This window comes from Nycticebus coucang, chromosome 14 (genome assembly GCF_027406575.1).
Source record: "Nycticebus coucang isolate mNycCou1 chromosome 14, mNycCou1.pri, whole genome shotgun sequence".
NCBI classification, from domain to species: Eukaryota; Metazoa; Chordata; class Mammalia; order Primates; family Lorisidae; genus Nycticebus; species Nycticebus coucang.
Window position 1 is genome coordinate 64570190 of NC_069793.1, and position 23506 is coordinate 64593695.

The window sequence follows — 23506 nt, forward strand, 5'->3', positions numbered from 1 at the left end:
TAATGGCTGGCTATAAAAGCCCAATCCAAATCAGCTAAGGCCAGACTTTCCAGTGGAAGCTGCTTCTAGAACAACCTCTGCACCAACCTTAGAGCAAATGTGACCTTACTAGAAAGACAGGAGCCAGTCCTCCCACCAAGACCATGGGAAATCCAGAGAAGCAAATATACCAATTCCAAGACTCCTGTTTAACCCTAGGGAGTTCCTTCTGTAAGGAAATAACCTCAGTAATTATAATCTGATACATTAGGAAGACACTGTCTAATTGAGCCCGTGAAGCCATTGTCTAGGCTCCCCCAAGCAGCTCTTACTGCTTCTTCCTCTGTGCTTCTATCACACTTTGCAAAACAGAAAGGTAGTTATTTCATTGAACACTCACTACAGGCCTTGTACAAAGGCTTTTAAATGTTTCTTTCTTAATCCTCCCCAAATTCTGTGTAATAGCTAATCCAAGACCCATTTTATAAATGAAGAAACTGAGCAACTTGCTCGGGAAAGGGACTGGTAAAGGGCAGAACCCAAATATGAACCGAGTCTAACTCCAAAGCCTAATCTTTCTTTCAATAAGTATTAACTGAGAAGCTACTACACAGCAGGTACTACTCCTAAGTGAATATACAGCAATATATGTCTTTATGGAGTTTTCATTCTAAACCAAGCTGCCACCATATTTTAACACCCTGCACATGTAGTAGGCAGAGAATCTGTATTTCTTTCTCCTCCACCAGGCAGGAGTTGATAAATATGTATTAAAAAAAAATGAATGCGGTTCTTTCCCTTACCTCAGGAATTCTTCTCGGCTGCTGCCCAAACAGCATTCAACTGTTTATCCATTAATTCTGCATCCTTCCTTCTACCTAGGTCAAGCTGTATCTTAAACCAATAGCTTCCTTAAGTGCTAATAAAATGGCTCCAGCAACCCAGTAAGTAAGACAATAACAGTACTTCAGAATTTACAAAACACTTTCACATATATTATCTTATTTAATCCTCATAAAATTAAATCAGAATACATACTATCCCCATTTAAGACACAGGAAAACTGGCTGGGCAATGTGGCTCAAACCTGTAATCCTAGCCACTTTGGGCGGACTACTTGAGCTCAAGAACTCAAGACCAGCTTGAGCAAGAGCAAGATTCTTTCCCTACTAAAAACCAAAAAATTAGCTGGATGTTGTGGCAGGCACCCATAGTCCCAGCTACTTAGGGAGGTTGAGGTAACAAGAGCTTGCTTTCTTTTTTTTTTTTGAGACAGAGTCTCAAGCTGTTCCCCTGGGTAGAGTGCTATGCCATCATAGCTCACAACAACCTCCAACTCTTAGGCTTACAGGATTCTCTTGCCTCAGCTTTTTTCTATTTTTAGTAGAGATGGGGTCTTGCTTTTGCTCAGGCTGGTCTCAGACTTACGAGCTCAAGCTATCCACCCGCCACAGCCTCTCAGAGTACTAGGTTTTACAAGCGTAAGCCACTATGCCCGGCCTGCAACAGGATCTCTTGAACCCAAGAGTTTGAGGTTGCTGTGAGCTATGATAACGCCACAGTACTCTACCCAGGGTAACAGGGTGAGACTCTGTCTCAAAAAAAAAAAAAAAAAGACTCAGGGAAAACAGACCTTAGTTACCCACCTAAGGAAACAAATGAGTAGAAGAATTGAGCTACAGCACAGTTCTCTCTAGTCCAGAATTCATTCTTCTCCCCCATCCTAAGAACATTTCATAATCTATTCTTCACAGCAGAGAAACAAAAAGGGGAATTGTGTCATTATCATTCTGTTTGATTAAGCTATTAATATTTAAGATTCTCGGGCGGCGCCTGTGGCTCAGTCGGTAAGGCGCCGGGCCCCATATACCAAGGGTGGTGGGTTCAAACCCAGTCCCGGCCAAACTGCAACAAAAAAATGGCCGGGTGTTGTGGCGGGCGCCTGTGGTCCCAGCTACTCGGGAGGCTGAGGCAAGAGAATCGCTTAAGCCCAGGAGTTGGAGGTTGCTGTGAGCTGTGTGATGCCACAGCACTCTACCGAAGGCCATAAAGCGAAACTCTGTCTCTACAAAAAAAAAAAAAAAAAAAGATTCTCATTGTATCAAAACAAACAAAACAAAAACACTATTTCAGCCTATTGTGAAATTCATTATTATTGTTAATATTTTATCACCTGTTGCTTTAAAGGTGTTGTAACTGCATTTTGTTATGTTCCGATTTGCCATTTATTCCCAAACTTTTGACGTTAAACAGTAACATATACTACTTGCATAGAAAAAAAGCCTAAAATTAATTTTTTCAAGTCCATGAGAAAGATAATTCAACTTATAAAAATGCCTTTACACATGTTTGCCTTCTTTCTCCCAGAAAGCCTTTATCCTGTGAAGTTGATACACACAAGCAGGCAAAGGTTGCCGAAAGTATAATCCCCAAAAGGCAGGGTTAATAACTTAGTATGCTCTTTGTAAAAATACACCAACAGAATAAACCCAAGCATCACAGTCAACAGGCATATTCCAGCAACCATGGCCAGGCTGAGAGCACTGTCACATTATTTCACTTCGGGAGGCATTCAGCCTAACTCCACAGCAGTGTTTTCACCTTTTTTTAATCTCATGGCACATTTGAACCTATAGTTAAATCTCTGTGACATACTTAAATTATGTTGATCCAAAAAAAGAGTAAAGAAAAGAATATGCTTACAGTGCTTTGAACTTTAGAAAATAATTAATGATCTTTAAAATTTTTCTAGTTTTTTTTTTTTTTTTTGGCTGGGGCTGGGTTTGAACCTGCCACCTCCTGCATATGGGGCCGGTGACTTATTCCTTTGAGCCACAGGCACCGCCCTGATCTTTAAAATTTTTCATGACATACCTAAGATCCTCTCACAGCACACCAGTATGCCACAGCACACCAGTTGAAAATCACTGCTTTATAGATTGCAAAGAAACTAAAAAAACTCTATAGGTTGCAAAAAGGCTAGACAAACCCCAAAGAAAATGGCCTAAGGAAAGAGATGCCTGTTTCTGAGGAACCAAAAGACATCTTGCCTAGAAGGCCTGCTGCCTCTGGTATAACACAGCACTTTCTGCAAATCAAAAAGACACAGGCCTCCTTTTATTGAGGGAACTAGTCAAGGCCTTCCCCCAAACCTTACCCTTGCCAGTCTGTCATGACATCTAAAATTCCAACACTACAACTTCATTCCATTCGTTTTTTTTTGTTTGTTTGTTTGTTTTCCTTTTAGACAGAGTGTCACTATGTCACTCTTGGTAGAGTGCTGAAGCTTCACAGCTCACAGGAACCTCAAACTCTTGGGCTTAAGCAATTCTCTTGCCTCAACCTCCCAAGTAGCTGGGACTATAGGCACCTGCCACAACACCCGGCTATTTTTTTGTTGTAGTTGTTTAGCTGGCCCGGGCCAGTTCAAACCCGCCACCCTCGGTGTATGTGGCTGGCACCATAACCACTGTGCTACTGGCCACCAAGCCCCATTCTTTTTTTTTTTTTCATTCCATTCTTTTACAAATATACCCTGAGTACAACACCTTAAAGGAGTGGAAGTCAGAGGAAGGAGGTAGATCCATGCCTCCCTGACTTAAATATCAGACAGATTAGAGAGAGGGGCAGAGTGCTCTGAAATGTAGGACAAGAAGCAATTCTAGGTAAAGAAATTGAAGATTTTTTTGGAGATGGGAAATTAACTAGGCTTAAAAGGATAAGAGGACAGAAATCACGTGTGCTACCTTAGGAAATAATCACAGGCCTGGCAGGGACCTGGCTTTGAATTCTGATTCAGTTGTTTACAGCCTGTAATGACCACCAAGCAAGTTCTTTTCCTTCTCTTAATCTATTTCCTTATCAGTAAAATGGGCATTACAAAGCACAGCTCAAGAGAGAGCTATGCACTGAGCAAGGTGGCTCATGCCTATAATCCCAGCAGGTAGAGAAGCTAAGGTGGGAAGATTGCTTGAGGCTGGGAGTTCAAGACCAGCCTGGGCAACATAGCAAAACTTGGTCTCTACAAAAAAAAAAAAATTAAAAATTAGCCAGGCTTGGTGGCAAACACCTGTAGTGCTAGCTACTTCAAAGGCTGAAGAGGGAGGGTCACTTAAGCCCCAGAGTTCAAGGTTACAGTGAACTATGATTATGCTACTGCACTCCAGCCTATGCAACAGAGTAAGACCCTATCTCTAAAAAATAAAAAAATATATAAAAAAAGAGAGAGATTTGTATAAAACACTAGCCCTGACCTGGCACACTGTGGGACTTACAAATATCCTTTCTGTTGAGGGGGCCTAACACAGCCACACATGAACTCCTCCTTCCTCTCTTTCTCCTCCTCTACTCCTAAAACAAGGACACAAAGGATCTAGCTAACCCCACCCCCTAAAAGTTCCAGCCAAAAGCAAAAGACCCTAACCTGATAAGCAACCTGAGGAATGTGTGCCCATCCCCTAAGGCCCCATAAAAAAGGTGTCTCTAACTGCCTCCTCCCAGATGTCATCTTTGCACTGCCCAGACGGGTCACCCTCCACTTTCTTTTTTTTTTTTTCTGAGACAGAGCTTCAAGCTGTGGCCCTAGGTAGAGTGCTGTGGCATCACAGCTCACAGCAACCTCCAGCTCCTGGGCTCAAGCGATTCTCCTGCCTCCGCCTCCCAAGTAGCTGGGGCTATAGGCGCCCGCCACAACGCCCGGCTATTTTTTGGTTGCAGCCATCATTGTTGTTTGGCAGGCCCAGGCTGGATTTGAACCTGCCAGCTCAGGTGTATGTGGCTGGCGCCTTAGCCGCTTGAGCCACAGGCGCCGAGCCCACCCTCCCCTTTCAATAAACCTGGCCTGAATATCTTCTCTGCGGCCTCATTTCTGGGCGCCATCATTTACACCTTTCACTTTCCTCATCTCTTTTTCTGGTTAGACCAGAACACACACCTGGGAAGGATACCCCTGCAGGGGAGGGGCATGTGGTCCTCCAGATCCTCAAGTGCAAGTAAACCCAAACTTCTCAACTGAATCCAAACTTCTAAAATTTTAGATTCGGTCAAAAGGCTGCACTCAAGGATCTAAGAGTCCACATGTGCCCTGGAGGCCACAAATTCCCCGCCCCTGCTAGTTGCCAGATAAGAGAAAAAGGCCACTGGGGGGACTACCAGTACAGAAATCAACCTGAAACAGCACCTTAACAAGAGCAGCAAATCCAGGCCACAAGCAGTTCCCAGGCTAAATTTCTCCCTACCACAAGATGTTTGACAATCCATTCTGGACAAATATCTTATCAATATACATTTATTAGATAAGGAAGTAGAAACCCACTCCTCAGCTCCCCAAGAAACACAGCCCTGTGCCAACTTCTGGTACTCCAGGAGGCTGGAGCAGCACCTAGTACAAGGAAAGTATTGAGTCCAGCTACCAGCACATTTTAATTAGTCCAACCTTAAAAGTCTATAATCACAGGAGATTAAAAGGATCCCCCAGGGAAAGCCTCTGCCCTTCACACAGTTCAGCCAATTATAAGAGATATGCTTAAGTGCCCTAATTTTCATCACTGAATTCTTTGGGGAATCAGGTCTCACCAAGCTCTGACTTTCTGGCTGAGAGCGCCATATATACTCAACTCAGGAAGAGACACTAGGTGTTGGCAGCATTAAGTATGCCCTGAGGCCCTGACACCCTTCCTGAATAGGTAAACTGAGCTAACAGAACTGCCCTCTTGCCAGGCCCCATTCCTCACTTCAGAATGCAATCCATTCTCCCAGTGGCTATACAGAACTTACACTAAAAAGCTAGCAAAAGCAAGTTTTGACTCTCAGTTCCAGGGTTAACATTAACACAGTAATATCTGCATTTTAAAGAAGGGCTCTTCGGGGCGGCGCCTGTGGCTCAGTCGGTAGGGCGCCGGCCCCATATACCGAGGGTGGCGGGTTCAAACCCGGTCCCGGCTGAACTGCAACCAAAAAAAAAAAAAAAAAAAATAGCCGGGCGTTGTGGCGGGCACCTGTAGTCCCAGCTACTTGGGAGGCTGAGGCAAGAGAATCGCTTAAGCCCAGGAGTTGAAGGTTGCTGTGAGCTGTATGATGCCATGGCACTCTACCGAGGGCCATAAAGTGAAACTCTGTCTCTACAAAAAAAAAAAAAAAAAAGAAGAAGGGCTCTTCGGGCGGCACCTGTGGCTCAGTGAGTAGGGCACCAGCCCCATATACCAAGGGTGGCGGGTTAAAACCCAGTCCCAGCTAAACTGCAATAAAAAAAAAAATAGCCAGGCGTTGTGGCAGGCACCTGTGGTCCCAGCTACTCGGGAGGCTGAGGCAGAAGAATCACCTAAGCCCAAGAGCTGGAGGTTGCTGTGAGCTGTGACACCACAGCACTCTACCAAGGGTAACAAAATGAGACTCTGTCTCTAAAAAAAAAAAATTAGGGCTCTTCCCTTTCTCTACTCTGTTCAAAATGCAAGGACTACTTATTACCTGCAGAATAAAGTCTAAACTCATTAGTCTGACATTTGGGAACCTCCACGATCTTTCCTTAGTCTTTCGGACTTATTTTATAGTACTCTTCTGCACAGATACCACCCACTCTCCAGCTAATCTGGACTAATGTTTCCCAAAGACTCTTCACTCTTTCCCACTCCATATAGCTACTTGTGACATTTCTATGGCTGGAATGCTTCCCTCAATCTCCCTTACATTTCCACCTCTAGTACCTGAAGACTCACTAAGCTGTTACCTTCCCCTCAAAGTTTCTCTAACCTCCCCAGGCAGAGGTGATCGCATCTTCCAACACAACTATCAGTATCAATCATGGGCACTGGGCTCATGGGCACATAGCTCAGTGAGTAGGGCGCCAGCCACATACACCGAAGCTGGCGGGTTCGAGCCCAGCCCAGGCCTGCCAAGCAACAATGACAACTGCAACCAATAAATAGCCAGGCATTGTGGCAGGCACCTGTAGTCCTAGTTATTTGGGAGGCTGAGGCAAGAGAATTGCTTAAGCCCAAGAGTTTGAGGTTTCTATGAGCTGTGACACCACAGCACTCTACCGAGGGTGACATAATGAGACTCTGTCTCAAAAAAAAAAAAATTATGGGCACTGAATCTGGATTGCCTTGCACAATAAACTATGAATGTGAGACCCATGGAGAAGATTAAATAAGATCATGTATGTGAAAGTACCTAATCCAGTAATCCACCTAATACAGAATAGGTGCTCAATAAATAGGAGCTCTTATTACTATATAAAATGCAGAGGTACATTTTAACTCTTCTATTATACTGAGTCCTTCTATTGGGCAGGGATTGTCCTGTAGTATATAACAAACATGTTAAATGTAGACTGAAAGATAAATAACACTACACAAATACAGCCACTTATATCCTGGGGTTATATCCCAAGGCTTATATCCAGAACAGCTCAGCCACAGTACTAATTTCTTCTTTCTCTGCTTCTTTTTTGTTTTTTTTTTGTTGTGGTTGCAGTTTGCCGGGCCCGGGTCTGAACTCAGCACCCTCAATATAAGGGGCCAGTGCCCCACCCACTGAGCCAAAGGCACTGCTCTTTCTTCTTCTTTTTTTTTTTCTTTTAACCATAAACCTCTTTCCAAGAAGAAAGAGTACTAATTTTGTAAGATACAAAATTAATATACACCACACTGTAGCTAGGTACCTCACCAATGTGATACTACCTATTCAGAATTCATAAATGAAATACAGTTTCTCTTCCCTTCTCTTACCCCTCCAAATCCTAATCCTAGTTTCTTCCAAGCCACTTAAGTAATAGAACAAACTAATAGTACAAGCCACTAACAGTACTATAAATTATATAACTTTTAATCAAAAAGCATATCTCTACCTAAATTTAGATAGCTTTGTCTTTCTCTCCCCACAAGTTACTAAATAAAAATAAATATAGTTTTATAGCTGGGCACAGTGGCATACACCAGTAGGCTACTTGGGAGGCTGAGACAGGAGGATAGTTTGAGCCCAAGAATGCAAGTTCAGCTGGGCAATACAGCAAGATTTCATCTCAAAAAAAAGTTTATTGAGAAAGAGAAAGGCAGGTTTACAGAGTAAGATCAAGGTATAGGCTTACAGAGCAAAATAAGTTTGCCTTAGACAGTGAATAGGCCCCCACTGTCATGACAAAGAAAAGAAAGCCAAAAAAAAACTCTTTTCAATAAGAAAAATAGAAATAGTTTTGGTCTTAAGAACAGATAAAGCTAAATTCAAATCCTGGCTCAACCACCTTTGGAATATTACCTTAAATTCTCAGAGTTATGTTTTCCTCACCTGTAAAATGAGAACAATATCAACCTTCAAGGATTATTGTGCTCAATAAATAGTAGCTGTCATTATCATTCTTATCATTGAAGTTACTTGTCTTAATTACATATTTATCTCTTCAAAGAAATGAACTGTGAGTTCCAGTGACCTGTGCCCTTATCAGTGAGAGCTGCTTGAAATAAGACCTTGGCAAATTTGACCACCCAGGAACACGTGTATACACATAGGCTGCTTTCTAACAGGTGTGTGTTTATTATGGCTAAAAGACACCCATCTTTCCTGGCCACTGTATTTCAGAAGCTGGCTCTGGGACCTTGGCAAACACAGACACATTTGTGTGAACATACACTATAGTGATGAGAGCTCTGAGAGCTTCCTGAGTGACCCAACATAACCCAGAGCGGACAAAGAGGAGCAGAGCTCCTGAATCACGCTGAGAAAATTAGAGGCACATGAGATTTGGAATTCAGCCTGCATGCCTGCCAGCCAGTGAAATTTCTGGTCATTACATACACCAGAGACCAACACAGGGCAGTCAGCAGCTCTGTAAATATGGCTAACAGAGGAAAAGGTCAGGATTGTCTGAGCTGGGCCACACTGACGGCACTATTAACTCTCTTTTCCTTCTGCCTCTTCCATCAAAGTGCCCCACCAGGCCCCTCCAACACCTTAAAGTGACCGCTGCTCAGGCTGGAATTCTCTGAGACCCAGGGAGTTCTTAGTATCAGAGATAACATACATACATTTATTTATTTATTTATTTATTTTAGGCAGAGCCTCACTCTATTGCCCTGGGTAGAGTGCTGTGGCATCACAGTAGCTCACAGCAACCTCAAACTCTCGGGCTCATGAGATCCTCTTGCCTCAGCCTCCTGAGTAGCTGGAACTACAGGTGCCCACCACAACACATGACTGGTTTTTCTATTTTTAGTAGAGACGGAGTTTTCCCTCTTGCTCAGACCCAGCCTTGAACTCCTCAGCTCAAGCAATCTGCCCACCTTGGCCTCCCAAAGTGCTAGGACTACAGGTGTAAGCCACTGCACTTGGCCCCTAGAGATAACATTTTAAAAGCCAGTGATCTTTACAGGACTATTCTACCTCTCTGCTGCCCAAAAAGCCCAGCAGTAGGAACTATGAAAGAAGGTCTCCTCTTCCATCCCACAAGCCAGTCTAAGAAAAGCAGTTAAAGTTCATTCTGTTTATACAACTGCCTCAAGTTTGACCTGAAGGAAACCCACACGGGCCATGGAATCTTGACAGGGAGCAGCAGGACCCAGAGAAGCCTTACCCACAGGTCTCATTCTCTGCAAACACAGCCCTACTCTATTCCTACTTGCTCAGGGTAACCACTGCTGTAGCAAAAACAACTAAAACTGCAAGGCAGAGTCAACAGCCAAACCACCCCTCAGTGTGATTGATAACTGTCTCTGAGCACAGCTTCAGTAGGAGCTCAATACATAAGGATGAGGTACTAGATCAGGCAGAAAAATAATACCCACAGAATTCCTCGGAAAATCTACCATGTGAATTCTACTCCTAATCCCAGGGAACACTTGTCTAAGCTTTACATAGGAATTGATGTCAACCATTTGGCCCTCTCCTCCCTTACCTACTCAATCCAATGAATTGTCATTATTATTCAACAAATGTCTATTGGACACATACCCTCTAACCAGCACTGTGATAGATACTGAAGATATTAAGAATAGCTACTATGGTCAATAAATCAGACATGGCCCTCAAAAGAAAAGAAAATATAACAAAAGGGGGGGATTAAATCTATACAACCTTCTCATGTATTAACTCTCCTTTAACTCCATGTTTCAAATGAGGAAACTGTAGTTTGAAACTGTCATCAAGAACTCAAGCCCATTCTCAGTGCTCTTGAAACTATATCAAGCTGCTTCTTACTGTAAGAGGCACAGAAGGGTGTGAATGAAGTACACAGAGAGTACTGCAGATAGTAAGTGCCACCAGAGTTTGATCCAAAATGAGAGCTAGCATTAGCGTTAGGGAAGACTTCATAGAGGACTGAGAGATTAGATATGAAGACAAAGGAGGACATTCTGGGAGGAAAGTTAAATGACCTAAGTGAAAGGAAAACAGAAGCAGTACAAATAAAGGTGTGTCCTACATACAAAGAAAAAAAAGCCTGGCTTGGCCAAGAACCCAGAGAGCAAACAAACAGAGGGAGATAAAGTGAATAAGATGGTCTGGGGCTAGAACCCTGGGTCAGAAAAGCAACTACCACCCATAGAAAAATTTTAGAACTTGCATCTTCTCTAATCCAAGCTCCCCAACAGAAAACAAAAGGCTGGGGTGGGCGCAGTGGCTCAGGCCTGTAATCCTGACACTGGAAGGCCAAGGCAGGTGGACTGCCTGAACTCACAGGTTCGAAACTAGCCTGAGCAAGAGCAAGACCCCATCTCTAAAAATAGCCAGGCGTTGTGGCAGGCGCCTGTACTCCCAGCTACTCAGGAGGCTGAGGCAAGAGGATCACTTGACCCCAAGAGTTTGAGGTTGCTGTGAGCTATGATGCCATGGCACTGTACTGAGGCAGTGGCACTTTGTGACAAAGTGAAACTCTGTCTCAAAAAAAAAAAAGGGAAAGAAAAGAAAACAAAACAAAGTGCTGTTGGCTCATTTCAGGTTTTCCGTGCATGGTCTCTCACACAAAGTACATCTGTCTCACTCTGATAAACATGACAGGGCCACAATCATCTCGTTCAAGCTTTCCCTGCCCTAGCCAACACAAGCAAGGCTTTGCCAAATTCTCAATGCCCAGAAAGCTTCCCCTCAGCACTTTCCAGGTGGCCATAAGTAACCCCACAAGGCTTTAGCTTCATTTACACTCCCTGTAGAGGTCCCAAATCCATAGTGCAACCAGCTGAGCCAATCACGAGACATACAGCATAAGGCTCTAACCCACTCTGAGCCACTCTGACTCACTCTGTATAATGGGTGGTGTTCTGAACTAATATGATACAGCCAAGAGACTAACAAGGTACAGATAATAGTTACCATATGTAACTAATATTACCAGGCCTCTTTCTCTGCACCTTATTAAAAGTTTTCTAACTAGGTAGGTCCCCAGGACCAATACTTAATATTAACTTTGTATACCTCAATTATGCCCAGCTCAATTTCTATGAACATAATACAATACTGTGAACTGCTTTCTAGTTCTCCTCTGTGTAAGTCCCAGGCCTCTTAACAACCCAAACTGGATCCTTCAGGGTAGAGAGAGGATGACATATAAATGAGAATTCCCACAACAGAGTGGGAATGACATATAAATGAGAATCAGAAAATTAGATTCTAGGGGCAGCGCCTGTGGCTCAAGGAGTAGGGCGCCGGCCCCGCCCTGGCCAAAAACTGCAAGGTGGGAGCGGGGAGAAAATTAGATTCTAGTCTTGGCTTAGCAAAACCTTGTGTAAGTCTGTTCTTTTCGTATGTAAAGTAAAAAGTTTGGGAGAGATGGTCCCTAAAACCCCTTCAAGCTGTAACAGGATTGTAAGTGCTAGCATTAACACCAAAGGCCTAAAAAGTCAGAGTAAGTTTTTCATCTGCCAATGTGTGAGTCCCAGTTCAATGCCACCTATAAGTCTAGTTAATTCTTAGAAGCCAAGTTAGAATAGTAGCAAACTATGTGAAATAGGCTCTAAATAAAAGCTACCAAACAAGGAGCTGGGAGGCAAGACTGGAGCTTACGATAAAAAACTAGTTTAGGATTGGGCCTAAGGAGAGTCCAGGAGTCAAGGAAGAAGTAAAGAAGGATGGGCTATTTCTTTTTTTTTTTTTTTTTTTTGTAGAGACAGAGTCTCACTGTACCGTCCTTGGGTAGAATGCCGTGGCATCACATGGCTCACAGCAACCTCTAACTCTTGGGCTTACGCGATTCTCTTACCTCAGCCTCCCAAGCAGCTGGGACTACAGGCGCCCGCCACAACGCCTGGCTATTTATGGATGTGCTATTTCAAAACAATAACATTGGGTGCATGTTGGATCTACTAAGTATAGAGCACAAACGTCTTAACACAATAATTTTTTTTTTTTTTTTTTGCGGTTTTTGCCAGGGCTGGGTTTGAACCCGCCACCTCCGGCATATGGGGTCAGCGCCCTACTCCTTTGAGCCACAGGCGCCACCCAACACAATAATTAAGTAAACAAGATGAGGTATGTATTAAGCAGTGCGATGTTAGCGTTCCTAATTCTATATGAAATCAGCACATTGTACCCCATAAATGCATTAATGTATACATGAAAAAAAGGAAAAAAATAAATTTTACACTAGGTTTAAAAAAATAAATAAATGTGCACTCACAGAGACTGTGAGCATAATAAAAAGATTGGTTGCTGAACAAAAACAAAACAAAACAATAAAGTCATATATGAACCAGAAGCATGATACCAAAGGGAGTATAAAAAGACTCTATAAGCCAGGAGTAGTTGCTCAAGCCTGTAACCGGTGCTTTGGGAAGCTAAAAACAAGAGGATTGCTTGAGGCCAGTTCAAGACCAGCCTGGGCAATAAAGTGCATCTCTATCTCTATAAAAATCGAAGAAAAAAAATTAGCCAGGCATCATGGCATGGACCTGTAGTTCCAGCTACTCAGGAGGCTGAGGTAGGAGGATCACTTGAGCCCAGGAAGTCAAGGTTATAATAAGCTGGCTCAGAGCCTGTAGCTCAAGAGGCTAAGGCACCAGCTACATACAACAGAGCTGGTGGGTTCGAATCCAGCCCGGGTCTGTCAAACAACAATGACAACTACAACCAAAAAAAATGGCCAAGCATTGTGGTAGGCGCCTATAGTCCCAACTACTTGGGAGGCTGAGGCAAGAAAATTGCTTAAGCCCAGGAGTTAGGTTGCTGTGAGCTGTGACACCATGGCACTCTACAAAGGGTGACAAAGTGAGACTCTGTCTCAAAAAAAGATGAGGCATCCATCTTGGGCACTCTCTCTTGTTTTTTCTTGGGCCACTTGTTCTGGAGGAAGGCAACAGTCATGCCATGAGGCAGCCCAATGGAGAGGTCTACGTGGCAAAGAATCAAGGCCTGCCAACAACCATATAAATTAGTTTGGCTAGGCACAGTGGCTCATGCCTATAATCTTAGCTTTATGGGAGGCTGAGGAGAGAGGATAATTTGATGTCAGTTCACGACCAGCATGAACAAGAGCAAGTCCCCATCTCTACTAAAAATAGAAAAAATTAGCCAAGAGTGGTGGGAACCTATAGTTCCAGCTATTTGGAAAGCTGAGGCCAGAGGATCACAAGGGCCCAGGAGTTTGAGGTTACAGTAATTCAAAATGATGATGCTACTGCATCCTAACCAGGGCAACAGAGTGAGACTGTCTCAAAAAAAAAGAAAAGAAAAGAAATTTTTTTGAAAGCAAATATTCTCCTGCTAACTGTGTGTCTAGCCACCTCTGAGAGAATTTGAGCCAGATGCATCCCAGCTAAACTACACCCAGATTCCAGGTTTTCTAACAAATTTTAACAGAGATTAGGCTGGACATAATAAAAATAGATAAATAAAGTACAACTCCGCCCTTCTTCTACAAAAATCGTACACACTTATGAGGGACCAAACATATACCCAATGTGAGATGTATTACCTTATAAGTTTATACAGTCTAGGGCCATACCACCTTCAATCCACCCGATCTAATCTCATCTCCGAAGCTAAACAGGGTCAGGCCTAGTTAGTACTTGGGTGGGAGAAGTTTTTACAAAGTGTCCTGAGAGTAATAAAGAAAATCCTGGGCTCAGCACCCATAGCACAGTGGTTACAGCACCAGCCACATATACCGAGGGTGGTGGGTTCGAACCCGGCCCGGAGCCAACTAAACAACTGCAACAAAAAAATAGCCAGGCATTGTGGCGGGTGCCTGCAGTCCCAGCTACTTGGGAGGCTGAGGCAAAAAAATGGCTTCAGCCCAAGAGTTTGAGGTTGCTGTGAGCTGTGACACCATGGTACTCTACTGAGGACGACATAGTGAGACTCTGTCTCAAAAAAAAAAAGAAAGCTCTGTATTGTTATTCTTTATTTCTTAATGTGCTGTGGCCACATGGGTATTCAATGTATTATTCTTCATATTTTGTCATATATCTTAATATTTCTTTATTTCTTTTCTTTTTTTTTTTTGAGTCTTAAGCTGTCGCCCTGGGTAGAGTGCCATGGCACACAGCAACCTCAAACTCTTGGGCTTAAGCGATTCTCTTGCCTCAGCCTCCCTAGCAGCTGGGACTACAGGCACCTGCCACAACACCCGGCTATTTTTTGGTTGTAGTTGTCATTGTTGTTTGGCAGGCCCAGGCTGGATTCAAACCTGCCAGCTCTGGTGTATGTGGCTGGCGCCCTGGCCACTGAGCTACAGGCGCCAAGCCTATCTTAATATTACTTTTTTTTTTTTTTTTTTTTTGTAGAGACAGAGTTTCACTTTATCGCGCTCGGTAGAGTGCCGTGGCGTCACACAGCTCACAGCAACCTCCAACTCCTGGGCTTAGGCGATTCTCCTGCCTCAGCCTCCCGAGTAGCTGGGACTACAGGCGCCCACCACAACGCCCGGCTATTTTTTTGTTGCAGTTTGGCCGGGGCCGGGTTTGAACCCGCCACCCTCAGTATATGGGGCCAGCGCCCTGCTCACTGAGCCACAGGGGCCGCCCAATATTACTTTTTTTTTTAACCTACAACTGTGTTGTTCAGCTTGGCTCCCATAGCACAGTGGTTACAGCATCAGCCACATACACTGAGACTGACGGCTTCAACCCCATCCAGGGCCAGCTAAACAACAATGACTACTGCAACAAAAAATAGCCAGGCATTGTGGCCGGCACCTGTAGTCCCACGTACTTGGAAGGTAGAGGCAAGAAAATCGTTTAAGCCCGAGAGTTTGAGGTTGCTGTGAGCTATGACATCATGGCACTCTACCGAAGGTGACAAAGTGAGACTCTGTCTCAAAAAAAAAAAAAGAAAACTCTGTTGGAGGCCCAGTTTGGTATCTTGTTCTCTCCCTAAAAGCCTAACAACTAGAGTGGCTGGGTTTCCTAGAGAATAATTTCCCACAAAGGGAAATGTACCACAGTATGCTCGTGAAACCACTCGCAGTGTATCTCAAAAGCCACCTAGCAGGAAACCAAAGGGGCCCCTTGGGGCTGAAACCCAAGTCCTTGGGAGGCCTAAGAAACCACTCCCCTCAACAAGACCTCATCCTTTTCTTGCCAAAGAGCAAGAGTTCTTTTTTTTTTTAAGAAGTTTATTAAGTTGCAGGCAAATCGGCAGGTTGTCAGACTCTTGTCTTAAGGTACCAACATCTTGCTTCTAAGCAGAAGTTCAGAGCTGCTGCTGCTTTTTTTTTTGCAGTTTTTGGCCGGGGCTGGGTTTGAACCTGCCACCTCCGGCATATGGGGCTGGCACCCTATTCCTCTGAGCCACAGGCGCCACCCCAGAGCAAGAGTTCTTAACATGAAGCCCCCACATCCCCAAAGGGCCCACAGATAGAATTCATGGTCCTGTGAATTTGGATGGAAAAAAAGTTACATCTTTATTTTCAATATTCTCTTACTGAAAGTTAGCATTTCCTTTAATTACATATGTAGACAACCAACCACAATATTATTATAAATACCTATGACTTTCTCATCTTGAGAAATCACAATATTTTCATATCACATTTCATTGTTACAGTTATCTCAAAATATTATTTATGGGCTGGGCACGGTGGCTCATGCCTGTAATCCTAGCACTCTGGGAGACCGAGGTAGGGTGGGTTGCCTGAGCAAGAGAGACACCCATCTCTAAAAACTAGCTGGGCGTTGTGGCAGGCGGCTGTGGTCCCAACTATTTGGGAGGCTGAGGCAAGAGGATCACTTGAGCCCAGGAGTTTGAGGTTGCTGTGAGCTGTAATGATGCCACAGCACTCTACCGAGGGCAACAAAATAAAAAATGATTTATACTCACCAGTACTTAAAAATTATGGTAATTATTTGAACCACTGTTAGATCACACATGACTGTTCATATGAGATTGCTGGCGAACAGTGAAGCGATACTGCCTACTTGTCATCCGGCCAGCAGTGAGACCCATATGCTCATACCAATGACCCTAACACCCATAATTCCCTCTTTCTTCCAACCTTCCCCAAATCAGACCAGTCTCTCCTGTCCTATTCTGCCTCCACTCCATTCCTCCTTTCCAGGAAATACTCCACCTCAACCTAGCCAACCCCACAAAAATTTCTTTTAACCCTTAGCCTATTACACTGTCTATACACCTGATTTTGGACTTCATTAAGCCTATGCATTATATGGTATTTAATATTCCACAAATATATATGGTCCTGAACCAGACTTAGACTTCAGTAGCTCTAAGTTCCCTCCATAGTGCAAAGCAAGTGGTAAGTACTCATTATTTTGACTTGTAAATTGAATAACTGATTAAGTCTGGGTCCCTGACTCAAACATCCTAAGTCTAGTTCTACCAAACACCTACTATTTAATGCCTTTTGGACATTAGTTTCCTCATATGTAACAATAGGTGGGTTGAACTAACTGATGTTTCTATCTCCTAACTTTTGACCTAGGCAACCACTTTTCAACCCCACTTCAAGATCTGAAGAAAAATTATGGGGATACTATAAAGTTTCCTGGCTCTCCCAAGCAATGAGTCACTCCTGGGCTTCCCACAGCTTTTTGTATGTACAGGTGTGTACAGTACTTCTATTACAGTATTTATCACAAAGTTTTTAGGCAGTATAGCTAAGGTAGAGGTAGGGAGAAGAATCAGGCTGCCTGGGTTCAAACTCTAAGTTTCCTTATTATTTATGTAACCTTGGGCAAATTATTTAACTTCTCTATGATTTAATTTGCTCACCCATAAAATAAGGATAATGATACCTATCATTCAGAATTTTTTTTTTCAGACAGAGTCTCACTATGTTGCCCTTGGCAGAGTGCCATGGCATCACAGCTCACAGCAGATTCCAACTCTTGGGCTTAAGCGATTCTCTTGCCTCAGCCTCCCAAGTAGCTGAGACTACAGGTGCCCGCCACAATGCCCAGCTATTTTTTTTTTGTTAAAGTTGTCATTGTTGTTTAGCTGGCCTAGGCCAGGTTCAAACCCACCACCCTCGGTGTATGTGGCCAGTGCCCTACTCACTGAGCTACGGGCACCACTCCAGTACAGAATGGTTTTAAGAATTAAATGAGGGGCGGCACCTGTGGCTCAGTCAGTGAGGCGCCGGCCCCATATACCGAGGGTGGCGGGTTCAAACCCGGCCCCGGCTGAACTGCAACCAAAAAATAGCCGGGTGTTGTGACAGGCACCTGTAGTCCCAGCTGCTCGGGAGGCTGAGGCAGGAGAATCGCTTGAGCCCAGGAGCTGTGAGCTGTGTGATGCCATGGCACTCTACCGAGGGCCATAAAGTGAGACTCTGTCTCTACAAAAAAAAAAAAAAAAAAAAAAGAATTAAATGAAATAAAGTGTTCAGAATAGTGCCTGCCACACAGTAAACATTAAAAAAAATATTAGTTACTGGGGAGGTGCCTGTATCTCAAAGGAGTAGGGCACCAGCCCCATATGCCAGACATGGCAGGTTCAAACCCAGCCCCAGCCAAAAACTGTAAAAAACAAAAAAAGTTAGTTACTATTATCACTGTCAATGTGATTGTTATTAATATGTCCAACTAGACATTAGGTTCCAGCTTTAAGATCTCTGTTCCTTCTCAGTCCCTGTGACAGTACCCCATTTATGTTTTCTTTCATTTCACTTATCACAAGATAATATATTTATTTATTATCTCTCCAACAAGACTGTAACTTCTATGGAAGAAGGAACATATCATCTTTATATTCCCACAGGAAACACAGTACCTGGCCTAGAGCAAGCACTCAAATATTTGTTGGAAAAATAGCACATGAGCTGGGGGCATTATTTGATATTTGCTGAATCAATTAACCTAGCTAAGGGTGATTGTCAAAGCTGAGGCCTGAAAGCAGATGATGTCCTGGCTACCTTAGGATTAATGTGGCCCTCTCCCCAGTTCCCAGTATTAGCTTCAACCAGGCCCCACCCACCTGCTCTTGGCCCCAGTTCCTGGAGCCACCCTTAGCTAAAATTAGCATAGCCACCAAGATGGACAGGCCATTTATAGTCTTGGAGGCAGCAGCAACTAGATGGGAGGGTAGGAGCAGGCAGGCTTGTCACTCTATCAGGGGTTGATTGAGAAGCCAGCCTGCACTCTTCACACACCTAGATGCCTATCCTCCAAGGCCATGTTCTAGCCATATTGAAACCATAGTTCCTGATTAAAGGCCCTCAATACCTTCAACACTGGCAGCCACAACTCCAGACTCCACCTAAGTTTCCTCACACACATTGTACATAAAACACTTCCAGTTGGGCAGCACCTGTGGCTCAAGGAGTAGGGCGCCGGTCCCATATGCCGGAGGTGGCGAGTTCAAACCCAGCCCTGGCCAAAAAAAAAAAAAAAAAAAAACACTTCCAGTTTCTGGAGGCAATACCCCTAGAATCTAAACATCAATTTCAGACCAGCTTCTGTTTTTTGGTTTTTTTTTTTTTTTGTAGAGACAGAGTCTCACTGTACCACCCTCAGGTAGAGTGCCGTGGCGTCACATGGCTCACAGCAACCTCCAACTCTTGGGCTTACGCGATTCTCTTGCCTCAGCCTCCGGAGCAGCTGGGACTACAGGCACCCGCCGCAACGCCTGGCTATTATTTTGTTGCAGTTTGCCAGGGGCTGGGTTTGAACCCGCCACCCTCTGCATATGGGGCTGGCGCCCTACTCACTGAGTCACAGGCGCGGCCCATCAGACCAGCTTCTGAAATGCAGGCCCCAGAGCAGCATAACCAGGCACAGATCTTTGCTGAGAAAGTGACTTAGGATGGCTGGGGGTGTAGATATTAAAGAGCCGGTGACAGGAATGGCTTCTCCACCACCCAGGGAGAGAGCCTTGTAGCAGAGCACCACCTGCCTTCGCTGCAGGGTCAGGTTTTTTTTTTTTTTTTGCCAGGGCTGGGTTTGAACCCACCACCTCTGGTATATGGGGCCAGCACCCTACTCCTTGAGCCACAGGAGCTGCCCCCAGGGTCAGGTTTTTAATAGTGTTTACTGTAGGCCTGGTAAAGCCAAAGCCACATTTTAACTAAATCTTCCTTTGAATCAAGTCTTTTAACTGCCTAAAAAGACACAGATGGGTATGTACATCCAAAAGAGAAAAAAATAAATTCTCTGGGCCCTGCTAAAGACTCTCCAGAGTAGAAAAAAGCAGCTCTTTCTTGGCTCTCAGCTAGAGTCACCAGGGCTTGCCCAAATGCCAGGAGGAAAGAAAGTAACATTCTCTGGCCCCATCTAGCACTCCTTTAACAGGACCTGAGTAGATGGAAGAAGTCCAGGACTTAAGCATCAGAAGACCTGCCTATAAGACAGGGAGCACACCAAAAAAAAAAAATTAAAAAAAAAGACAGGGAGCACAGGACCCAGTTTCTTTATCCATAAAAAACGGATATAATACTACCTGCTCCACATTCTAATAGGGCTATTGTGACACTTTTGGAAAAATAACTATATAATTGTAAAATATAAACTGTATAGAACATACAAATTAGGTATGTTGAATCTGATTTAAGCACAAATAAAACTCCTCCTGTGTTCTGGGGATATACAAGGCCTAGAAAGGCTGCAAGAGTTCCTGGTTACAGTCAGGAATTTTTGCAGAGCCCAGTCCATGAACTACCTCTTCGTAAAAATAAGTCGGGGTGTAAGTCAAAGTCCCAGACAGACCCAATAGAAAACCCTACCAGAACAATAGCACTAGACTCCCAGGATCCCACACAGTATCGCCAGTCACAGCACCTAGGGTCTCTCTCTCTCTCTGAGACTTTCTTTTCTTCACTATTATCATGACAACAGAAAGCAATTTCTGAACTGAAAGCAAGACAAAACTAGAAGAGAAGCTTAAGTGGTATAAACAGCAAAGCCAAGCCTCTGAAATATGTTGTGTGGAGGGCTATCTCCATAAGCTCAAATCTCTGAGTGGGACAATAGTTTAAAAGAAAAAAAAAGGCTCAAGTCATGGCATCGTCCTGAGGATATGGAAATGCTTCTTTCCTTAGGTGGAAAAAAAACCCCAAAACAACTTCCTAATAGCTAGCTAATGCCTAAAATTCAAAATCTCATCCCATTAGCTTATGGCTAAAATATACAACATCTCCCCCCACCAAAAAAATATTCATTTTGTCAGGTAATCATGCTTTGGACTGAAAAAAGTACGTATTATCAATTATAAACAAGAGCGTCACTGGTACAGCAGAGATGTTCCTTAGATCTACTTCACAGTTCAACCTACATCTACCCACTAGCTTTCCCTTTGTAGCCCAGTAAAAATCAAGCATTGAACTGGGTTTCAGGGGCCAAGGAGACTCCTATGAAGAAACTGGATTAATATGCATGAAAGACTTTATTTATTCTTTTCTCTTTTTTAAGAGACAGGGTCTGCTTCCTCTGCCTGGAGTGTCTGGAGTAGTGCAACCACAACTCACTATGGTTCTTAAGTTCAGTGATCCTTCTGCCTCAGCCTCTCAACTTAGCTAGGACTACAGGCCCATACAACCACATTCAGCTGATCTTTTAATTTTTCAAAACCAGCCAAGATCCTCGGCCCTTAGCCCCACAAAGCACGGGGATTACAGGCGTAAGCCATCACACCCTGCAAGGATCTATCTTTAAATCAACAGCCCAGACCCCCCCAAAAAAAGAAAAGAAATCCGGGTGGTGCCTATGGCTCGAAGGGGTAGGGCGCAGACCCCATATGCCGGAGGTGGTGGGTTCAAACCCAGCCCAGACCAGAAACTGCAAAAAAAAAAAAAAAAGAAATCAACAGCCCAGGTACCATACTTTTATAGGCAGGGCAGCACTGGCCACCTTTGGAAACCAGCCTCCTTGAAGCACCTGTAATTTAAAAGGGAGTTGCTCAAAAAAGGATCTATCACCAAAGCCAGCCTCTAGATCCATCCATGAAACTTCCCAGCCACCGTGTCCTATATTCCTTTTCCTTGTTATATCAGCAGATTTCTACTGAGCCATTCCCTCACTCGAGCTTTCCCATCCTCAGAAACTATAAACTCTCCTCACTCTGCAGGCCATGGCTATGGCAGAACACAATTACAGGTGAAAGAAATGGGAAAACGGAACTGATCTTCTTCTAAACTTTATGTAAAACGAGATTTTAAGTGTTTCTTTCTACAGTTCAGAGTACACCAGGGCTCATGCTGCCTGATTAAGGCTCCAAAAGTGCATAGGAAAAACCAAAAGTAACATGGAATTGCCACCTTCATCAGTCAGAAAAGACAGAGTAAGTCAACAAGTGGTCCCAGGAATTATATCATGTCTATGTCAGGAAAAGGCTATTTAATGCCCTGGTGATAAATAGAATTCCATCTAAGGAACTGCCTTGATAATTTCAAATGGGCACTGCCAAGAGACAGCAGATTACCTAAGGGAAGGGAGGGACTAGAGTTCCCACGGTTGTTGGAATAGAAAGGCACACCTAAACACCAGGCTATCCCGCAACAGAGTTGGCCCAGGCCTGACTTTCCCTTTCCAATCCAAGCAGCTCCAACCTCTTCTGTGCTGCTAAGAGCTGAAACTGACTAAGAGCAATGGACTTAGCATCTGGACAAGTGATTCTTCCACACAAATAGTCTTGAAATGGTGTCTTTCCTTGCTTATCTAAAAGGTCAAGGTGCCCCCAAAGGCTTCTTCTCACTGTCAACAAAAAACATTCTGAGAGGGATAAGGAAAGTTGTTCAGGAGAGACATTAGCCATGACTCCTGAACAGAAAGAACTTCTTAGGGCCGGGTGCAGTGGCTCATGCCTGTAATACTAGCACTCTGGGAGGCCAATGCGGGAGGATTGCCTGAGCTCACAGGTTGTAGACCAGCCTGAGCCAGAGCTAGACCTCCTTTCTAAAAAAACAGCCAAGCGTTGTGGTGGGCACCTGTAGTCCCAGCTACTTGAGAGGCTTGAAGCAAGAGAATCGCTTCAGCCCAAGAGTTTGCGGTTGCTGTGAGCTGTGACGCGACAGCACTCTACCAAGAGTGACAAAGTGAGTTTGTGTCTAAAAAAAAGAAAAAGAAAGAACTTGTCGCACTATCAGAAATAGGCAATGCCATGTGTGAATCTTCCATCAACCTCACATGCACAAACTTGCCCACTTCCAGCCATTCAGTTGAGTCAAATCCCCCAGCCTAGTCTCGCCTGCAAGGGCTTACCTGCTGCAGTGGACTCTTCAGAGTTGGCCCCTGAGCTGGTTCCTGCTGCCTTCTCACTGTGACTTTGGCTGAGGCTCTGGCCCTGATGCAGGAGGAGCCCCCAGAGGAGCCACAGGGCAAGACGGGCGCATACATCCATGACTCTAGGTCTCAGTCAACATGCGCCTAATGTAGACAACCTGGGATCCCAGGGGCAAAGCCAGGAGCCCGGTAGTCAGTGAATGGTCCCCAGGCAAGATGCCCTTGCAGCGCCGCAGCTGTCCAGCCACCCGCACGGGCCTGCCTCCTGCAACAGCCAAAGGTCAAGTGCTCCAAGTTTGGGCGCGGGAGGAGGGCCGGCGCCTCTGGTCCAATAGTGGGTCCGCCGAGGCTGTGGCGGCCTGAGGTCGGGCTGCTTCCGGAGAGTTTGGCAAGGTGGCTGCCGGCCACAGTCAGCTCCACAGCCTGCTACGCCCCTGAGGGGGCGGGCAGGATCTCCCGAGGGCACAGGGGCGGGAGAGGGAGAGGAAAGGAGAGGAGAGAGGAAAGAAAGGGGGCACCTGACCTCGCCCTACCGAGGAACAGCGAGGAGCAGAGCTCAAGGAGGGCGTGCGACCTGCAGGCCCCCGCTGGCGCGGGCGTCTCCGGATCCCAGGCCTCCTAGGCCGAGGTCAGCTCCCCCGCCCAGTCCAGTGCCCAGGCGGCCGGCAGTGCCCAGGTCCAGCAGGCAGACGCACACCGGCCAGGCCCGGGACAGCAGCTTCCCTGGCTGGCTGGTGGCTTGGGGCCGGCCCGGGGCGGGCGGGGGCGTGCTCTCCCGCGGGCCCGCCCCGCGCCGCCCGGCCCCCAGCGAAGCCCGGGCCCGCCCCAGTGCTCGGGTTTATCCCGGAATAACCAGTCGGAGACTGCTGCCCCAAGCCCCCACCTGCCGCGGGCTCTCCCAGCTCCCCGACCCGCGCAGGTCTTCGCCAGGACCG

The 23506-nt window shown here is 45.0% G+C and overlaps 1 protein-coding gene across 4 annotated transcripts in view; it reads right to left on the reverse strand.

The window, feature by feature from the left end:
* The window catches only part of STIM1 (stromal interaction molecule 1), a 249598-nt gene extending 226298 nt beyond the window's left edge, over positions 1 to 23300 (reverse strand). Inside the window, exon 1 of one of the 4 annotated variants that reach the window (XM_053560826.1) lies at positions 22551 to 23300. In XM_053560826.1, coding sequence (XP_053416801.1) covers positions 22551 to 22689 — 139 coding nt within the window. In that variant the 5' untranslated portion in view covers positions 22690 to 23300. The remainder of the gene's footprint in view (positions 1 to 22550) is intronic. The other 3 variants (XM_053560830.1, XM_053560829.1, XM_053560828.1) reach the window with 3 other exon arrangements.
* Between the last annotated feature and the right edge of the window lie 206 nt (positions 23301 to 23506).